Source organism: Labrus mixtus, chromosome 8 (genome assembly GCF_963584025.1).
Source record: "Labrus mixtus chromosome 8, fLabMix1.1, whole genome shotgun sequence".
Lineage (NCBI taxonomy): Eukaryota > Metazoa > Chordata > Actinopteri > Labriformes > Labridae > Labrus > Labrus mixtus.
Window position 1 is genome coordinate 12,618,967 of NC_083619.1, and position 20,624 is coordinate 12,639,590.

Genomic DNA, 20,624 nt, shown 5'->3' on the forward strand with positions numbered 1-20,624 from the left:
ATCAGTACACATCTATCAGCGTGACACAAAGAGTCCAGTGAGTGACAGAGTACATGCTGCTGGTGTTTGTGTTTTTTAAATTATCCACCAAAGTCTGCATAAAAAGGCAGTTAAAGGCGAGTCCCACTTGCTCTGCTTTGATAAATAAGTTTGAATAAACACATGTTTCAAAAGGACAAAGCTGTCATTTGGACACTTGAGGTAATGATTTAGATTTTCAATAAAAGTTAAAAAGGGTTAGTTTAGCAAGTATGACTTGAGTAATTAACTGTCCATACTATTGGGTTGTGTTAAAAGGGTCTCACAATGATGAGCTTGTCTTCCAGAAGAGTTGCCAGGGGTGGCATGGGCCCCACTTGAAATCTGATTGGCCACCACTGGTGGCATCCCCAAATCCTTAACAATGATTGGCTATTTTCCTTGTCAGATGCAAGACTTGTAAAAACCTGCTATTTGTGCTATGCTGCAACAGGCTGCTAGTATTATTGTTATGTTTTGCATTTCAATGCAGCAGATTTCCATTTATTTGTACTTTTAATTGTGACTTACACACATACTCTTATTGAATCCTTAAAGATTTAAGATTATAAGGTATATGTAGCAGGGCGCTGGTTTAGGCTCAGTTATTAGTGCAGGCGCCCCATGGAGCTACAGAAGCTTTAGGCCTCATTGCACTGGTCACAGGTTTGACTGGATCCTGACTGTGTCTATCTTAAGCTCTCCTGTCCAAATAAAAGCAAAAGCCTCAAATATAATCTTAAAAATTAAGATATACTGTATGTTGCAGCTTTGTAGTGTTATTTCAAAAAGCTGAAAAACTAAACATAATTTCAAAATAATGTAGAAGAATATATCATCTGTAATATATAATGTGTATGATAACTAAATGATAACATTTTAGTAGTTAAAGTAGTTACAATTAGTGGAGAAAAAAAATGAAGATTTGACATGCTGATATCTACATGATAACTAATATAAAAAATGTAGAAAGTTAGAATCTCTCAAATGCAGAAAGTTTTATTTTATGTAAAAGACTCAAAAATCTTTCCTATCGTGAGATCATGGTAATTTCAAATTTATAACACAGGATTGGCAATATTTAATATAAATAAAGTTATATAGAATAATATGGTTATTATGCTAACATGATGCTTTAAAGCTGTAATGTTTTAGAAACCATCATGATGTTGTTCAAGCCATCCTTCCTGTACCAGGCTCACTCTGAAGAATAATGGGATGGCCCTGTGTTGTTGACCAGTCCCTTCCCCTGAGCCTTCTGGTGCCATTTACATCCTTCAACAAGCAGTTTCAAGTGAAAGAAAAGAGTCGAAACGATTCTGATGGTCCAACACAGACAACTCTGAAGTTTTGCATCACAAGATCAGGCTACTCATTTCCTGAGCTAATAAGCCATCTGTGAGAGCACTGTGAGAACATGCAATGTGCAGATGGCTTCTTTAATTACACAGTTCAGAAGGCTCAGTTCAGAAACTTAATGGGAAATGAGTTGTACATTTCAAAAAGCATTTGCCATTCAGGGCTTCAGTCCATGTTTCATTATATTTGAAAGAATGTTTTCGATCATCTTCTGTCCATAGTATGTTTCTGATGGACACTTTGAATTAAAAGTTCATCAATGCTTCAAAAAAGTAAAGTCGGAGAAAAAATGTTGCTAATATGCAGGAAAACTGAAGGTCAAATGTAAATTCCATGACAACAACGAGCATGTGTGAAACAGTTTCCTCACCTGTCTTGTCGGAGTTGCACAGTAAAGTTTCTTTCTCAGCTCTTAGTCCAGGACTGGGCCCATGTTTCATCCACGTAGCTACAGTGAACTGGTCTGTCAGGTTTTGGGGCACCACGTGATCCGGAACATTAGCAGCCTGATGACCGTCGAATCGATAGATGAGGTCGCTCTCTCGGCCGCTGTCAGTCAGCAGAGACGCCGTCCAGTTTGTGGATGGGCCGGGGGCAGGAAGGAGGTCGGTGCTGCCTGATGCTGCACCTGGATGTGTCAGTCAGAAAAGGCGACACGATAAGACAGCTGGACGGCAAATCAATCTCCAGAGAAACAGTGTCTGTTTATTTCCTTGTGATTTCTCTGAGTGCCATGAGGAAGGACACATTTAACTCTGTAAATCAGTGAGTGTTTAGAAATAGATTTGCTGTGATTAAGGCTTTTGTCACAAGCCCATGGTTACTTACTGCTCTACTTAAAATAATATAATATTTGCTTTGCCAACATGTCCAATGTGATGAGTTAAAGGTCATATTATAAGCACTTTACTGAAGATTTAGAGAACATAGCCCTCACTCATTAAAAAAATAGGCATCCATCTTTTTGATGCTTTTCTCAAGACACACTATTCAATAAATTACATGATTGTAGATTTGACTATTAATCATATCAAATCGTGTGAAATGTGAAATAAAGATGAGATGTAAGATGGTCTGAAAATGCCAAAAAGGAAAATGAAATTCAAAATTAAGCATTTCGCAGTTGGAGCTTTAACTAAAACCAAAATATTGAGACACAACGCTCTTATTTTGACTTCTATTCTGTGGCTTCTGGTAAAAAAAAAAACGAGTTTGAGATCATTCTGAGCTTCCTGTTGTAGTATTCATAAAAACATGACCAATGGGTGATCTAATTCAAATTTACATTCAGACTTAATTAAATTGGCAGCCGTAGTGAAAATACTGTCTGATAATGACCCTCTAATGATGGTTACAGTATCAGCCACCAAATCCCAATTTCAGTCAGCTCTTGCCATTTAGCTGCTCCTTAAACTCAGACCAGAAATAGAACTTAGATAATAGAAATAAACTCTCCTCAATGCATCCAGAATGATTTCCAGGACACTTTGAGGAGGCTTCAGAAACTACAGTCCTATTCTCCGGCATTTTTCTCCTATATGAATTATAATCTGTTACCACAGTGACTTAAGAAGCGTTGGGTTTTTGGTATGTGTGGTATTAAAACATAAGATGTTACAATCAATATTATTATCATTCCACTTTCAACCATAATAACTATAAAACATTCTTTAGTTTCCCCTTTTATTCTAACATGTACAGTCTCATCTTAGATGTTTTCATCACACATGATCTTTGCCTTTTTTTTCTTCATATCTAAAAAAAAAACTCCAGAGAGAATACTCTTGCTGAGAAGTTAGAATGATTCGTATTGCACATTTTATCTGAATATGTTTGTGAGGATTAAAAAGTGTACAGTACACTGTGTATAACAGTAAATAGCCGTGCACCAGGGCTATATATATAGAAGAACATAACGAACACGTTTCACAGGTCAGGTTCAGAAATTTAATTAAAGAAGAAAACATTTCAAAATAGTCTTCAGGATTAAATATGCATGGAAACTTGAGTATTAATAGACTTCAGAGGCAAAGATGTCAAGAGGTAATTTCTCCTTTGAATTAAATGTTCCTTGTCGTTCATTAGTGTTACTAGCCTTTGCTCCCTGAAAGTTCTCTACTTGATAATAGTACCTTTATTTTTCATGCCAGCTGATTTTTTTCTCTCTCCATCATTTCGACTTCAGATCCCTTTTCTTTTTCTGTTTTTTCTCTCCATTTCTCTACTTACCACAGAGTTTTTGCAGAGACTTCTCTGAGTATGTTTCCCGGTCACAGCCCTTCCCGATGTGATTCGTCTGCAGCTCCACCATCGCCTTCACGCCAGACAGGGGACCTCCACACGTCTCCAAGTGCATCTTGGGAAACAGCTGTTTGCTCCCAGTACCTGGCTCATAGTCCACCCGCTTGTTCCAACCTATAAGGGTTGGTTTCATAGTTAGTATATAGCAATTACTTTTTTTCACACTATATAACTGCTATTTCCTCCTTTAGTCATCATGCACATTACACTAAAATTAACTGTGTGTAAGGTTACGCATCTGAGTTAGTTATTTTTGACCTTGAGTCTTTTGCATCTCTTAATCATTTTTGTTTTCTAGAAACAATGTGTGTTTGATGTGTTTGATTGAATTAACAACTGTTGATATTCATCTTGTGTTAAACATGGCAGACACCAACATCTCCCATTTATAAAAGTACATCCATTTAAATCAGTCTCTCTGTCTGTGACACTGAGGATGGAGCTAGCTTTCATCTTTGTGTTATATACTTCATTGAGAGGTTATGTTAGATTGCGTACCATTTTGGAAAAGGTTAAGTATATGACTTGTGTTTTGCAGACTTTCTTAAGAGTTTTTTGTCTTAAGGGATTGAGTGAAGGCAGCATAAACTGAAAACTTGATCTAATCAGATATCCAGAACATGAATAAGTAGATACTTTTGAGTGCATGTGAATCATTGAACACAAATCCATTCAAGCCTATTCATATGATTCATCTTTGCTAACCGGCCCTCGTTGTAAATCTAGTGTAATTTCTCCCAGGTTTAAAGCATTATTTGATCAGCTCAGATAAGTGATGGAAATTGAACTGGCAGGTGTTTTTATAATGAGGATATGTGGCCTTAAAGATAGCAACTTTGAAGCATTTGCAGGGATTTTCTCCATGTAAGTTTTACCTGTGTCAATTTAAAATGAGACTAAAGGACTACATTTTCATTACACAGGTAGATTTATCCTCAATGGACAAGAATCTCAGAATCACAGTAGTTATACGGGTTCACAAGCATGAATGTGTGCAAGGATGTGTGTGTGTGTGTGTGTGTGTGTGTGTGTGTGTGTAGGTGGACACCTGGCACGTCGAGCCTACAGAAAATAGTATCAAATCCACTGAGACAAACATTGAGAAAAAGAGAAACAAATTGTGATCAGGTGGGCGAGCAGGAGCAGGAGCAGGAGGTGAGGTGGAGCAGGACACATTTAGCCTCTATTTATGCCAGGGGGCCTTCTTCAAAAAGAACGGCAGAAACACAGGTGACCTTTATCCACAGAAGATAAATAAGGTTACACTTACAAAAGACTTGCTATTTGAATGCATCACTGCTTTATGTTTTATTCATGGTTTAAAGCCACTGTGTGTTAATGTTTCACAGCAGAATTATGCACCACTGCCTGTTTTATGAGCCAAATCTCAAAGAATTATGCAACATTGATGAGGATGTTAGCAAGGTTTGAAAGCAATTGTGTCTTTTTGTGACTCGACTGCAGGAAGTCAATAAAGCTGTGAAATCACAGGGATCTCAAAATGAGGCTCATTGACTGTGAGCAGGAAGACCCAGCTGGTAAATTGTTGTAAATGGCTTTACTGTTCTTTAAATCAGCCTGTTTTTTGCGATATAATACCTCTAAAAAATAAAATCCTTCAATCTTAAGACATACTCTGCTAAAATCGATGGCCCCCTAAGAGCTCCTACTACACCAAGTAAAAATGAGATTTACATAAACTTCTAATGCCATTTCACACTTTCACAGAGCTGTAGTGCCTCTCTCCTTTTCAGTCTCCACATCTCTGTGATGTGCACTGACAGTCTGACTGTCTGCAACAATATGTTTCATTGTTCCAGCTAAATCGTCTTTTTTTACCCTTTATCTAAAGAATAAAATGGTACAATGCACATGGGGCAGGATGTCCAGCATGTGAGTGAGTTGGTAGATTTACAGTCTATATCTACGTTTATACCAATCTATATACAACAGACATGGAAATTAAATTATTTGGCTTATCAACAGTCAGATATACTTTAAACCAATAAAACCTTGTAGTTTATCCAGAGATATGAAGTGTTAAATGTCATGTGCTCATATTTGTTTTTTGATATTAATGGAGTGAATACCTTGCAGATGATGATTGGAGATTTCCCTTGAAATCAGTCACATACCTGTAAGGCTCTGAAGAACTTTTGAAGATTTGATTTCATGTGGACTGTATGTTTGTTAAAGTAAGTATACTCCTATCTTTGCTTTGCTGGTTAAGATGTAACTTTCTCAAACATTAGCAATCTATCAATTCTGTTATACATTCTGTAGAGCAGTATTGCTCTGTCCCATGTCACAGCTAGCAGGCCGCTTTTTGTTGTGCCTATTTATTTTAGCTTTAAGTATTTCTTGTAAAAACAACCTAAGGAAGCACCTGGTAATTATATAGACTGGCATCTTAAGTATAGGGTGCTAACTTGCTAGCTTACTAATGGTACTGCACTCCAGGGTAACAAGCTGAATTTAGACTTTTGCTTTTATTGAATGAAGACTTCTGACATGCCCTTGAGTTTAGGTTAGTTAATCACAATTTTTGGACAAACCCAGCTTGAACATCATTAACATTACCTACAAAACAACTATTTTGTAACTTACTGTTGGGCTACTATGCTAGCTTAGGTCACAATAAATTCAAGATTTATGGGGTAAGACAACTTGAAAATCTGTTATTATTTCATGAAAAATTTAATATGATGTGGCAGAGCCAGATTTGAAAATTGAACACTTTTTCGATTAGTTTCTTTTTTTTTTAACTGAGGGTGAAACTTTAATTTAATAAAAGCCGCAGCTCTGCAGTAGATCAGAGTTTTATGAACTACACAGCATACAGAAAGATATATTCTGGTCTGATCTTTTACCAACTCTGTGAAGACTGTAGGGACAACCTCCCTCCTTTACTGTAACTTTGTTTGTCTCTTTCTTTCCTTAAGTTACCTCTTCATCCTGTCTCCTTCTTTATCTCTCTCTTCCTTCCTTTCCTTCCTCTCCCCTCTTGTCTCTGTCTGTCTTCCTCTTTCATTCCTGTGTGAGCTTGACTTCTAAGATGCTGTCAGCTCTGACAGGTGCAGCAGCAAGGGAGACGGACTTGCTCGAACACCAAGCTGCTAGAGTGTTTAAGGAATGTGGGGGGGGGGGGTGTCTACTTTCCCTGTGGAGATTTTTGTCAGGTCCTCTGATTTCCTCGAGAGACGTTTGTGCTAAAACGAGATAGAAATTCCCTCGAGGGAAAGGATGTGCTCAGAAATTGCACCTGCTCCAATTTTGATGCCATTGCTTTGCATTTGCATTTAAGTATGTTTAAACAAGATGTCAGGGCGCTGTATGGCAGCATATTAATAGGTACACCTTTTTATTTTACGACCTGAGAAAGTGAGATCTTTTGAAAGCATTCTGTCTGTTTCTTTTCTTATTTCTGACCTTGCCATCCGGGTTTACAAACAGGCTTGACATCAATATGCACCGCCACATCCTCCTTTGCTTTCTTCTGGCCGCAGTCAAAGGCCGTCACCATGATCTTGTAGCTCTGCTGCTTGTCATAGCTCAGCCGCTCTGTATTTCTGATGTTACCTAAAGGAAAGAAAACAAATAGAAAACATACTCTTAAAAAATATTCAGTTTATGCTCATTTTTGCATTTAAAAAGAATGGAACACTGTCCACTGAGCAATAACTGAGACTGACTGTGAATAAAAGAAACGGTTCACTGAAAACAAATACATCTCTTTGTGCTTATTGAAGCCTTTAAGTGAAAACTCAGGGTCCAGTAAGCCTGTGCTGCTTTTAAAAGTCGAAGCATCTCTGCAAACAGCCAGTGTAAAATTTGAACGATGGATTATCTTAACATGTCAACCAGGTAACAGAGTGAAAACAGTGTGACGGAGAGGAGATGCTCCAGGCCTGTGGTCTTTACCGCACAGGCACTAAACAAGGTCAAATACAGACAGTACTACTGTTCATGAGGGCTGCCACTCAATATGGACTAATAGGCTAACCTATAAAGCAGAAACTACCTTAAATTATTGTTCGAGAGTGAAACAAGAGATCTGAATCTGAATTGAAACAAATATTCTCAATAAAGCAGCGAGTACTTTGGCTTCTTCTGGACTTCTTCTTTGTTACCCTTAGTCAGTTGTTTAATTTACCAACTAAAAAGTTCTATTCAGAACACTTGATCCCCCCTGGTACTCCTCTACTAAATGACCCATTGATTGTTTACGTGATTTAATTGCACATAAAGCCCAATTGCTTGATTGATTTTTTTCTTTTTACATCAATCACCTCAAAACAAAATGCTCCTCGTGGGAGGAATTAAGCTGTTTGCACTGAACTAGATGTTTAATATCGTCGAGGCTTGTGGTTGTGAGTTATATGGTAATAACTTTAATGTTGAGAATGTGGCTTTTTGACATAATGTGCCCTAATTGTGTTGAATAATGTTGGTCAGTGTCATTAAGACCATTTCCATTGACCTTGTGTGTGTGGGTGTGTGTGTGTGTGTGTGTGTGTGTGTGTGTGTGTGTGTGTGTGTGTGTGTATTATGATTTCATGTATCAAATATTGCCTGCCTTAAATTGCAAGTAAAAGGACTAATAAATTCTAGAAAATTTAATTCCTTTCTAACTGAGGTACGACAGTCTCTTCATCTAAATGCTGTGTTATTGTGAAAAGCAGTCAAGCATACTTAACAGCAATCAAATGAGACAATGAATAGAGTCAATATGAGTAATCCGGAGCTTTATAGCTGTTAATGGTCTTTCTGGTGCTAGAAATATTATAAGTGCATAAAGAAGCTCTCAGAAACCGATGTTTGATACATGTATTAAACACTGAATGACGTCTGTGAGTGAACTTGTTGTCAAATAACTTGCCATGTTTACAAACTGGTAGAATCTGGGATTTCAATTGGCAGACAAAAAGCAAATATATTTGCACATTTGAACAAATCCCCAGGGGGTTGCTAAGTTATTTGGTATTCAGTCTATATATTGACTTAAAATATAAACTTGGTGGAACAGGAGAGCTTTGCAGGATTGAATACTATGTGAATGAAAGATACAGAAGAGAATAAATCTTGAAACGTGGGAGCAGCCCCAGGTGTATTAAGATGTACTCAACTGTAGCAAACAGAGGTTATGGCTGGATATTTATCAAAGCAGACAACAACCGCAAACACAGACAGACAGATCCAAAAAGAAAAGAGGAAGGCCTATCAAGAGAGAGAGAGAGAGAGAGAGAGAGAGAGAGAGAGAGAGAGAGAGAGAGAGAGAGAGAGAGAGAGAGAGAGAGAGAGAGAATCTGATGTATTTCATTGATTACTCGACATTTTGTGAATTGATGCCATATAAACAACCTTCATTTAGAAATAAATATTTATGCATTGAGCTGCAACATTCAGCAGATTTGAATTGATTTTAGCCGTGGTACAATGCATCAGAATTGTCTCATCAGTGTGCGTACTGTATATTTTATGTTGTAAAGTCAATGGAAGTCAAATTCCCTTCATTGATGAATTCCTGCTATGTTTTAGAAGGTCTGACCTGAGAGAAACTGCAGTATGATGATCACCTGACAGTGGCGGCTGTTAAAAGTGTATAGAGATGTGCGTGTTTTTCAGGAGACCGGCAAAGTATGAAAAAAATACAAGAGCTAAATTGAGTCGCTAGGGAATACATCCAAGGAAGACTGGTGTAACAATCGTAAACTCTGCTGCACTGACTGATCTCGATGTTAACAATGCAGCGGAGAGGATACTGTATAGCTAGAAAAACATCACAGTGGAAAGAAAAATCCTTTCAAGAATATGATTAATCACATTATTTATAAGTGAGGCTTTAATACAGATGTTCCTGGAGATAAACAACAGGCTTCAAATAATGTCCTATTTCCTTTAATATTTTTTTGCATCAGTCATTGTCGTCACAATGTGTCTTTGGACCTGACAGGCTAGCTGAAGCTATTTCTGTTGTTTGCATCTGAAGGCTCAGCTGTATGAAAGGCTGTCACTTTGATGGCTGTCAGAGAAAGAGAGAGCGAGGAGAGAAAAGAGGAAGAAAAGATGGGAGACCAGTGGAGAGGAGGAACAGCAAGTACAGAAGGAATCAGTTCCGAGCACAGCACAAGAGAAAAGAGGAGAACAGAGCTGGAAATGTCAGAGGAAGAAAGGTGCTAAGGTCAGAGGCAGACACTTCCTACTAAAGTCTCCTACAGTTACTATGTGATCCACAGCTGGTGTGAAGCAGAGTAACAGTACAACCACTACAAGGTTCTCGATCCATGTTTGATCAAAGTGTTTTTGTCGTTCAAAGGGAGCACATTATGGGCTTACCACTGTCTGTCAGGGAATGCTCCAGCTTTGTCACTTTTGTGACTCTCATCATGGGTAACGTGAGGTACCTGGCGAATAAGATGGACGAGCTAACGGCGTTAACAAGGAGTCAAAGGGAGTATCGGGAGTGCAGCTTGATGTGTTTCACTGAAACATGGCTGCATCAGGATGTTCCCGACATCAACGTGTCCCTCAACGGATTCCAGACTGTCCGGGCCGACCGGGATGCCACCAGGAGCGGTAAGAAGAAAGGCGGGGGGCTTGCCATTCTCATTAAGAAACGATGGTCTAATCCTGGTCACATTACGATTAAAGAATGTATTTGTGGCCCGGACATTGAACTGTTTGCCGTGGGACTCCGGCCATATTGTTTGCCCAGGGAGCTCTCACACGTTGTTCTGCTGGCTGATTACACCCCTCCCTCTGTGAACCCGACGACGGCGTGTAACGTCATTCACGCCGTCGTAGCCAGACTCCAAATGGACCACCCGAGTGCCCTCATCATTGTCTCGGGTGATTTCAACCACGTCACCATGACCAAGACACTACCCAACTTCACTCAGTATGTCAGCTGCTCAACCAGGGGAGAGAGGATCCTGCTGTATGTCAATGTAAAGGACGCATACGGCTCCTCTCCCCTCCCCCCCTGGGAATGTCAGATCACAACTTGATTCACCTCACCCCCTGCTATGTACCTCTGGTTAAAAGGCTGCCTGCAACCAAGAAGAAAGTGAGGAGATGGTTGGAGGTGGCCTATATCACACTGCAGGGGTGCTTTGAGGTGACTGACTGGCAAGTACTCTGCGAGCCCCACGGAGAGGACATCAACGGGCTCACGGAGTGCATCACAGATTACATCAACTTCTGTGTGGACTGCACTGTCCCAGCAAGGACTGTCCTTTGTTATTCAAACAACAAGCCATGGATTACAAAGGACATCAAGGCCATCCTCAACACCAAGAAAAGGGCCTTCAGAGATGGAAATCAAGAGGAGGTGAGAACAATACAGAGGTTCCTGGAAGTGAACATTAGGGAGGCCAAGGACACCTGCAGAAGGAAGCTGGAGTGAAAGTTCCAGCAGAACAACATGAGGGAGGTCTGGAGTGGCATGAGGACCATCACAGGCTTCAGGTCAAGCAGCAGTAGAGGAGTTGAAGGCAGTGTGGACAGGGCCAACGAACTGAATCTATTTTTTAATAGATTTGACATGGCCCCTGTTCACCACCCCACTGACTCATCAGTTCCCTACCTGCAGCGACCAGCCACCCCACAGCCCCCCTCCGCCTCCTCACAGCCCACAATCGTCAGGTGCTGTGGAAGACGTCCTGCCTCGTTCCTGTGCCAAAGACGCCGTGCCCCAGCGACGCCAAGGACTACAGATTGGTGGCACTGACGTCCCACATCATGAAGACCCTGGAGAGACTCGTCCTGGATCAGCTCCGACCAACGGTCAGGCCCCTCTTGGATCCTCTCCAGTTCGCGTACCAGCCCCGACTGGGTGTCGAGGACGCTATCACCTTCCTGCTGAACCGGGTCTTTGCTCACCTGGACAAGCCGGACAGCACTGTGAGGGTCATGTTTTTTGACTTCTCCAGTGCTTTTGACGCCATCCGTCCGGCTCTACTGGGTGAGAAGATGACGACAATGCAGGTGGAGGCTCCTCTCGTGTCCTGGATTGTGGACTATCTGACTGGCAGACCACAGTATGTGCGCCTACAACACTGTGTGTCGGACAGAGTGGTCAGCAGCACTGGGGCCCCACAGGGGACGGTCCTGTCTCCCTTCCTCTTCACCCTCTACACCACGGACTTCAACTACAACACAGAGTCCTGCCATCTTCAGAAGTTTTCTGATGACTCTGCTGTAGTTGGGCGTATCAGCAAGGGTGAGGAGGCTGAGTACAGGGCTGCGGTGGGTGACTTTGTCGCATGGTGTGAGCAAAACCATCTCCAGCTCAACCTGGCAAAGACCAAGGAACTGGTAGTGAATCTGAGGAGGGCAAAAGCACCGGTGACCCCTATTTCCATTCAGGGGGTCAGTGTGGACATTGTGGACAACTACACGTCTACATAGACAATAAATTGGCCTGGTCTAAGAACGCCGAGGCCGTCTACAAGAAGGGCCTGATCCGACTCTACTTCCTAAGGGATGAGGTCCTTTAACATCTGCAGGACGATGCTGAGGATGTTCTATGAGTCTGTGGTGGCCAGTGCTATCCTTTTTGCTGTTGCGTGCTGGGGCAGCAGGCTGAAGGTAGCAGATTCCAACAGACTAAACAGACTGATCCGTAAGGCCAGTGAAGTTATTGGGGTGGAGTTGGACTCTCTGACGGTGGTGTCAGAGAGGAGGATGCTAACTAAGTTGCATTGCATCTTGGACAATGCCGACCGAATTTCCCTCTGGGATTAATAAAGTATTTCTGATTCTGATGTTGTTTTGTCATTCATCATTGTTTGGTTTTTATTTGTCATTGTGGTTATATCTGTATACATGTGTATCAACAATCTGCCAAGGTACTACATATGGAAATTAGTCTATGGCTACAATCTGGTACATTTACATGCTTATGTTCATTAATGTGCACTGGCCCTTTAAATAAATAAAGCTTCTTCATATCTGTTCACATTCATTAAATTACTCAAAGAGTGACATATCAATTTTCATTCAGCACGTTTGGTTTACTAAAGAGCTGTAATGATTAGTCAGTTAAAGGCTTTATATGCTATTGTTCACACTTTATAATAGAAATCAAGTATATGCTCTGAAAATAACTCTGTGAGTCATGACTGTCTACAATGGGAGTCCCACTGTCTGTGATGTTTTCCGAGTCATATTTTCAGTTTGTTGACATCGCCGGGATGGCGGCTGACTCCTCCCCTCGCGAATAAAAGTTGTTTAATTGAGGGACTAGAGAAAAGAAGAATAACATACTGTACTCACTGCTTAACTGTGTTTCTAGATCACGCTCATTTCAGGTAAATTGACATGCAGTGTGAAGATACGAGCATAATAAAGACAATGCATATAAATTGCATATAAAGCCTTTAATCATTCAGTGTAAACAGTAAACATAATTAAGTATTTTGATCAATGATAAACCATTTAATTCAGTTTAAAGCGAAAACATGTCAAATTACAAGTCAAACACGAACCTATAAACACTTCTATGAATAGCAAAGTGACATAAAAAGCTAACATAGGTGAAAGATGTGAAAAAGCTCGCCATCAGCTCTCTATTTTCTCTCTAAGCTAATAGTATGAAAAAAAGGACAGAGCTTTGTTGTGATTGTTTAACTTTACCCTGAAAATTATTCTCAGTATAGAAAGTATTTTATTCAGTGTTTTGGGAAATGTTTTTTCTTAAAAAACAGAAAAACATATGGTTGAGGTTTGTTAAATTTGGTGTTGAGATAACGGGGGGAAAAAAATTACATTATTAGTTACATGATGGACCATCACATTAGAATTTAGCTCACACAATCAAATCAGATACATTGTCCCTCTTGAGTTGTACTTAGATCTCCAGGATGAAAGTAATTGAAGCCTATTCAACCCTATAAAGCATTTAGCTGCTTAACAAGTTGTGATTCCCAGGCCAGAACTTGTTGAACTGGACTTTCCTTATCTCTGGGTAGTTTTAAGGGGGTTTGGTGTGCTGTTTTTAGACATTTTCGAGACTAAATTAATCATAAAAGTAAAGCACAACTTAACTAATGATTAATATAATTGTAAGTTGCAGCTCTGGTTTTTGTTTAGTACGTTTATATATGTAAATGGAATTTCCTTACATACGAATAACAACAGGGAAAAAAGGTGCAAAATAAAATTAACAGAGACTTTCTGGTATCAGCAGAGTCACAAGAAGATAGTTAAATGATCCAAAAACTTGAGCTGCTCACATTCTCTTCCTTGAGCTGAAAATTTAGAGATTATACGTGTGAGGAGGAATTACACCTTGCAGGTGTTTTAACACAAGTGATCAACACCCTGCTTTGAGAAGGGAAATATATTCTGTATAAAGCAGATTTTTGACCAAACTATGTTTAAACAAGTCTGTAAGTCAGTAAGTAATCAAGTTAAGCAGAGAGATGTAATAACATAGAAGTGCTAGCAGTAATCATTTCATCTCTACTGTTCAAAATTCAACAATGGCTCTAAAAGTTGGATCTAAAAGAAGGTGCTGTGTCTTCAGTTCCTCATAAAAAAATAACATTGTGCCCCAGAGGAGATCAAATCAAACTAATCAGACTGTAAAGTACGGTGAGTTAAAGAACAGGAGGTCAAACTCAAAGAGCAATGAGACAAACTAATAAATATGACCCCCAGAGAGATAAAGAATCAGTGTGTTCCACTGTCTAATCTATTGGCAGAAGTTGACACACAGAGCCCTGCAGCCTGCCTTCAGTTTGGATTACACAGCTGCTCTCAGATCAGAAGAGCAGTGTAATCCAAACTGAAGGACGTGGAAGCTCAGGGAGAAGGCAGCACAAAGCCCAACGCTGAAATTGTACATAGGCAGATGTGCTCAGAATAGCTCTCAATCACAAATACATTACTGCTCTCCACCAGGCAACTAGAACAGGTTAAAGCTACAAACACAAGAAAACAGAAACCCAAAATAAAAGAAGAGGCTGCCAAAGAAAGTTGGATCTGTGTCAAGTTACATTTGAAGAATAAGATGATAAAAAGGCTGCTATGTAGATCACAAAGTTATTGGATGAAAAACTATTGTACTGTTATTTGTTTGTTGTACGTCTTTAAAAAGGAGTTCTGGTGCAATGTTTACCTCACATAGAGAAAAATAAAGTTTTATAGCAGTTTTTGTAAAAAACTAAAATATATTATTTTCTTTTAGTTAAATAAACAAGTGTTGACTGTCTGCTTCACTGTTCATCTCCAGGTTCAGGTGTCTCTCTCTATCTCTCTCATGTCTATCTTTAGTAAAGACTTGATATTCAGATGGCTCTGATCATACACAGAAGGTATGAACATTTTGCCTGAGAATGGCTTTTGTTGCCTTTATCAGTTCATTAACCATTCTGTTTGTGTTTGAGTGTGATGTAGGCAGCACTGCTTTAATACATATCTCAAGTAAGGTTCAAAGAAGGTAGAGAAGAAAATCTCACTGCGAGGTCCATTAAGTATCTGTAGATGTTTAAATATAGAATCTGACATCTACTTGGGATCTTCAAGGACTTTTAACCATGTTGGATTAAAAGGTTCATGTTTTATTTAAGAGGAAAACAGAATAGGGCCTTGCATTGCCCTCAGAAAATACTAATTAAACATGTAAGTCAAATTAAACATGAAAAAGTATTAATGTTATTTCTTGAAAACTTAAGTGCTACTGTCATTGAAAAGAGAGGATTTATTATCCAAAGAGTATAGTTTCGTTTCTTTGGTTCGATTCAGGCTCGGGTTAGAATTAATTCAGGAAACATTATGGTCAAGTTTCTGCTCTTGTTCATGAGTTGGTATTATATTATAAAAAAACAAAAACTGGCACCTTCCAGTTCTCATGACCTACATTACAGTTCTAATAAGAGTCTCACCAGTAATGACCCTTCAGCGTAAGAAAATGAATACTTCCAGTCGGCAGGAAATCAAACTGTGTCTTCCTAGTTTCTCTCTCGGAGACTCAGAGTACGTCTCTCCTAATCACATCAGCAATTATAACTACAGTCCAGTCTCTGATTCAGCCAAGACACATTCAATCACACACATAAACCCACACACTCACCATTGCGGTCTATGGCAAATGGCGTCCCTGCAGTGACAATCTCATAGTTGCAGATCTGGCTGTACTGTGGTGAACAGTCTTGGTCCCAAGCTTCCACCTGAAACAGCAAAACAAATGGTGTCATTCCCAGTTTAAACACACTGAATGGAATACTGGTAATGAAAATATCTCACATTTTAAACTGGATGTGTTTTTGCAGAGTTATTAAACCATCTTGACTTAAACATTTATGAGTGAGCCTGGTTGGGTTATGTTCAAATGTAAGATCAATGTACCTGTAAAATGCTGTCATAGATCTTTCCTTCTGTTACTGATGCCTTGTAGAGCAGCTCTCGAAACACAGGGCTGAACTCGTTGACGTCATCCACCTGGATGTGAACCACCGCCCTGTATAGAGGTGCACGAGAGAAAGAAAGAGGGAGCAGGGAGAAAGAGATGGAGCACATTAGGCAAAAAAAGAAGCAGAGTAGGATGCAAACAAAGTGAGGTGGGAATGATTGATGGGGATAAGGACAAGTTAAGACACAAGGGAGTAAGAGATGGATGGAGGAAGGTAGGAGAGAAGAATCTCTTTAAGTCATTAGAGATGATTTAAATTAATTAGGAAGTGAAGGTTTTTTTTGCTGTTTATCCCTAAGACAGTGTTTAGCTAAAGGCAGAAGAGTGAGAGAGGAAAACAGTTTCAATGCTCGAGGAAAGGCAGATTAATTCCTGAAAAACAGGATTGAAAAGAGCTGATTAAAAAAGAAACCACATAAAACAGCTTGTTTATCAGAATGATTCTGTGAAATGGGTTAACATGAGTATGTTCAGTTTGATTCAAAAAGCTTATGTACTGGCTCAGGCTCAGCCATAGCAGATCTAGCAAAGAAAGATCATCTGAAAATACTCTCTCTACTTTCCATTCAGTGTCTCCTTCCTTCACAGTCTGAAACAAATAAACACCAAATCTGCTGGAATCGGCTGCTGAAGATATTAATAAGGCAATCAGATAACATTTGTGCAGCAAAGTGTATAAATGAAGCAATAATTTAGATGCATCGTGAAGTTTTTCCTCACCAGTGACCTTCTCTGACTACAACTCACGGTGTATCTGAAGAAGCACATCTGGCTAATTAATGACATTAGCTTAATGAGGCCTATTTAGAATGTCATGCAGTGATAATGTCACACACACACACACACACACACACACACACATACACGCACACACCTTCATACATCATCCTCTGGTGAAATTCATCACAGATCCCTGAGATGATAAATTTCTCTCCCTTTAGTGCAGAGCCTGAAGCATTTTATTTCAGCAACTCCTCGTCTGACTGAAGCAGCACTGAGTTTGATTTGCTGCTGTCTATGTAAGTCGTCTGTCTTTCTGTCTGTCAGTCTTATCCACACAGCACTGTCATACACACAAAGAAGCATGGAATGTTGATGGGCCATTAGGGGGACACATTCTGAGAACAGAACTGCAAGTCTCAGCTGTCACGGTCACTCCACATAAAAAATGTCATGTGAAATAAAAATAAGAAAGATGAGAAAAAAGAAACTGCAAGACGAATGTAAATAAACCTAAAAGTAACTTTTCTTTATATCTGATGCAAGTTTAAAAAATAACATTTTTTCTTAAACTTGTAGGAAAACACCTTAGAATGCATAAGCATGCTACAATGGTATAAGTGGAGTTCTTCTAGTTTACTATAGCCGTTTTGACATATGCACTCCAGATTATATCTAGATAATTACGGGAGGACTGCTCTGGAGATTCTCCCGACCTGGCTGTTCACATGCAGTATGCTCTCACAGCTGGAGACTTTATGAATATTTTCTACTCTGCACAAAATACATAATATAGCAAATAAATATGTATAGGGCTTTTTCTTTTTCTATAGACACCCAGGAATGAGATTAAATTGCTACAAAGGGATCTAGTCATGAGGATCTTTACTCGAAAACAACAATGTATACAAACAAACAGAAAAAAAATAATATAAAAAAAAGGCAACTCCAAACGCCCGCTTACATGTAAATTAATTTTCAGTTTTACAACCACTACTGTAACTGGACAAATCACTTTTGACCTTCTTACAGTTGAGTAAGCAGAAAATTCAAATTGTGTGTAAATAACAAACAAAAAGTACGAGCAACCTTAAAGGAAGAATGTGTAATTTTTTTTTTTTTTGGGACACTGGTGGCACAGTGGTTAGTGCGCACGCCCCATGTATGGAGGCCTTGGTCCTCCAAGCGGGCGGCCCAGGTTCGAATCCCACCTGTGGCTCCTTTCCCGCATGTCATTCCCAACTCTCTCTCCCTGATTTCTGACTCTATCCACTGTCCTAGCTCTCCATTAAAAGGCACAAAAAGCCCAAAAATAAATCTTTAAAAAACAATGTGCAAATTTTTGATGTCGCTCTTGAGCACCGGCATGAAACCCAAGCAAACTGCTGTTTGGTGACACCTCTGCCATACATCCGCTCTTCTCCAGCGACACACCTCCAAGCCCCCTCCACTCATGTTCCCATGAAGGAGTTTAACACAAGTCCTAAAATTGTCCTTGGCTCGAGCTTCAATTGACTGTGGTCTGCATTGTTGTGACGGCAGGCTAATGTAAGGACACTTTAGTTAGCTTGTAGCTTTACATTGCATATACATCTTCACGGAATGACCATGATCTAAAAACCCTTACGTGACATCCAATTACCTTGTGAGTATGTTATTCTTCTTTGTTCCAGTCGTTAACTAGAACAGCTTTTATACTCAAAGAGAGGAGTCGGCTGTCCCGTTCATGTAAACATGATGTAAACACGGCTCAGACAACAACACAGCAGGCAAGACTTGTGCTTCTCACTCATTGTAGACAGTCATGACATCATTTACATAGCATATGATTGATTTCTGCTATATTTACGTGTAAAATGTTTTCCTTTAACTTTGCATTACTTTACATTCCAGTCATTCCAACATTTGTAATTATAAAGTGGTTTGAAGACAGCAATAACATCATCATAACAATGACGCAGGTTAGCAGAGTAGTGTGCCACTTTATAATTCTGATGTATAATGTTTTTAACAGCAACATCAGACAGATGTTTCTTAGTAGTACTGATAATGAATCACTTGTTTTTCCTTTCTTAAGCTAGACTTATGACTGTCGCTCTTTCCTGATGAAGTTTTCCTGATTGATAACTTAATCAGAGTCATTTGTGCAGCTGCCTCTTGACCATCATTCTTTCAAACTTGAAAGTGTATTATTGTTTTTATCCATGTTTGCCGTTATTGTCCGCCCACTTTGAATGTGAATGACTGTGACAGCTCAACAAGTGAGGCCCGATAGATCATAATAAGCACTATGTGACAACTTTAATACACGATGTGACAGTCACCCTTTACATAACTTGAGTTTGTAGGCAGCTTAAAGAAAGTTTCACAAAGAGAGCAGAACAGACAGATAGTGTATGAAGAGTTGGTGGCGTGACAATAAAAGTGACAGGCTTTTACTTAAAACAATGCCACAAAGTTAGAAAAAAAGCCTTCCCTTTTATTATCTAAACACAAACACATTTCAAATCTAAGACAGGAAGAATTTGCTGTCGTATTTTACACAGTGAAATACTCGTGTTATTTGTAAACCCACAGATACACAGTCTTGTTTAATTTAAGTTCAGATTTAGAAGTTACTGTAGGAGGTTTCTGCAGGCAGGATCCCAAGTGGTTTGTTGGGGAAAAAATATTGCAAACCATTTCAAAAGAAATAAAACACAGCTATGGAAAAGCAAATATTGAGAGTGAACATTTTTCTCGTGTTTATTTTTAGTTCTCATGTTTGCACGAGTTCAGGAAGTTCTCAGTCTGTTTTAAGTCACCACATTGATGTTATGTCTTCTTTGTTTGGTCTTGGTTTGGACCTGGTTTAGATGTGTACTGTATAGAGACTCATAACAGCATGCAGAGACACGAGCAAACAAAACGCTGCTCACACATAAAGAAAGGTAAAGAGATACTTTGTCATGTTTGCTCCATTTATCCTCTCCAGTGGACCAACCACTGCTGAGTGATGGAAAATGTGTCCATTACTGTGCAATGATTGTGATTGTTAACAAAAGACTCATCTTCAAGGAAGAAAATATTTGACATAACAGCAAATGCCAGCACCTGCATCAGTGGTTAAATACTAATTATTACATCACTGTGTTAAAAGACAACATCTGAGGTCTGTTATTTCTCTATTACATCGAAGAACAGACCAGTGTAGGGATGCAGCTCCAATCACAGATTCTGGAGGACTTACTATGATCGTTTCAGTCCGTACAAAGAAAAGGAGGAAACAAAAACAGGGACAAAAAAAGAGAGCGAATGCTAAAGGGTTAGGATTCTTCTTATGTGGAAACTACACATGTCATATACACGTGACACATGTCTGAAAACGTCTGTCTTTTAAGTGGCTGAATCAGCTAAAGCATCGACACATCAGCAGACATCAGCTAACTCACTTGTGAGATTTCTTCCAGTCGGCCCCGCTGGCTCCGGCCCCACAGTCGTAGGCCTGGATGATGAAGGTGTACTCCTTCTGGCTCTCACAGTCCACAGGGCTGCTCGCCCTCACCACTCCTTCTCCTGATGTGCGATTCAACACCACAGCCTCGAACGGAGCATCTTGGCCGTACACCTTGAAGGCACAAATCTCTCCTAGAAAACAACAGAAGAGACGTATGACTACATGATGGTTGACCTTAAAGGACGATGTAGACAATATTAAAATGTGTGAAGAGGAGCATTACACTTTATTTTTCTCCTTTTATGACAAAAACAAGTTCACACTTTGAATCGACTTTATACAGCAATGTCATTAAGTGAGTCAGGGGCAAACATA

The 20,624-nt window shown here is 39.6% G+C and overlaps 1 protein-coding gene across 1 annotated transcript in view; it reads right to left on the minus strand.

Annotated features, from left to right (window-relative positions):
- Positions 1-20,624, minus strand: part of clstn2a (calsyntenin 2a) — a 146,406-nt gene that overhangs the window by 24,782 nt on the left and 101,000 nt on the right. Inside the window, exons 3-8 of the mRNA XM_061044412.1 lie at positions 20,245-20,440; positions 16,030-16,141; positions 15,755-15,851; positions 7,108-7,257; positions 3,607-3,792; positions 1,748-2,005 (exon numbers count right to left, since the gene is read on the minus strand). Of these exons, the coding sequence (XP_060900395.1) occupies positions 1,748-2,005; positions 3,607-3,792; positions 7,108-7,257; positions 15,755-15,851; positions 16,030-16,141; positions 20,245-20,440 (999 nt within the window). The remainder of the gene's footprint in view (positions 1-1,747; positions 2,006-3,606; positions 3,793-7,107; positions 7,258-15,754; positions 15,852-16,029; positions 16,142-20,244; positions 20,441-20,624) is intronic.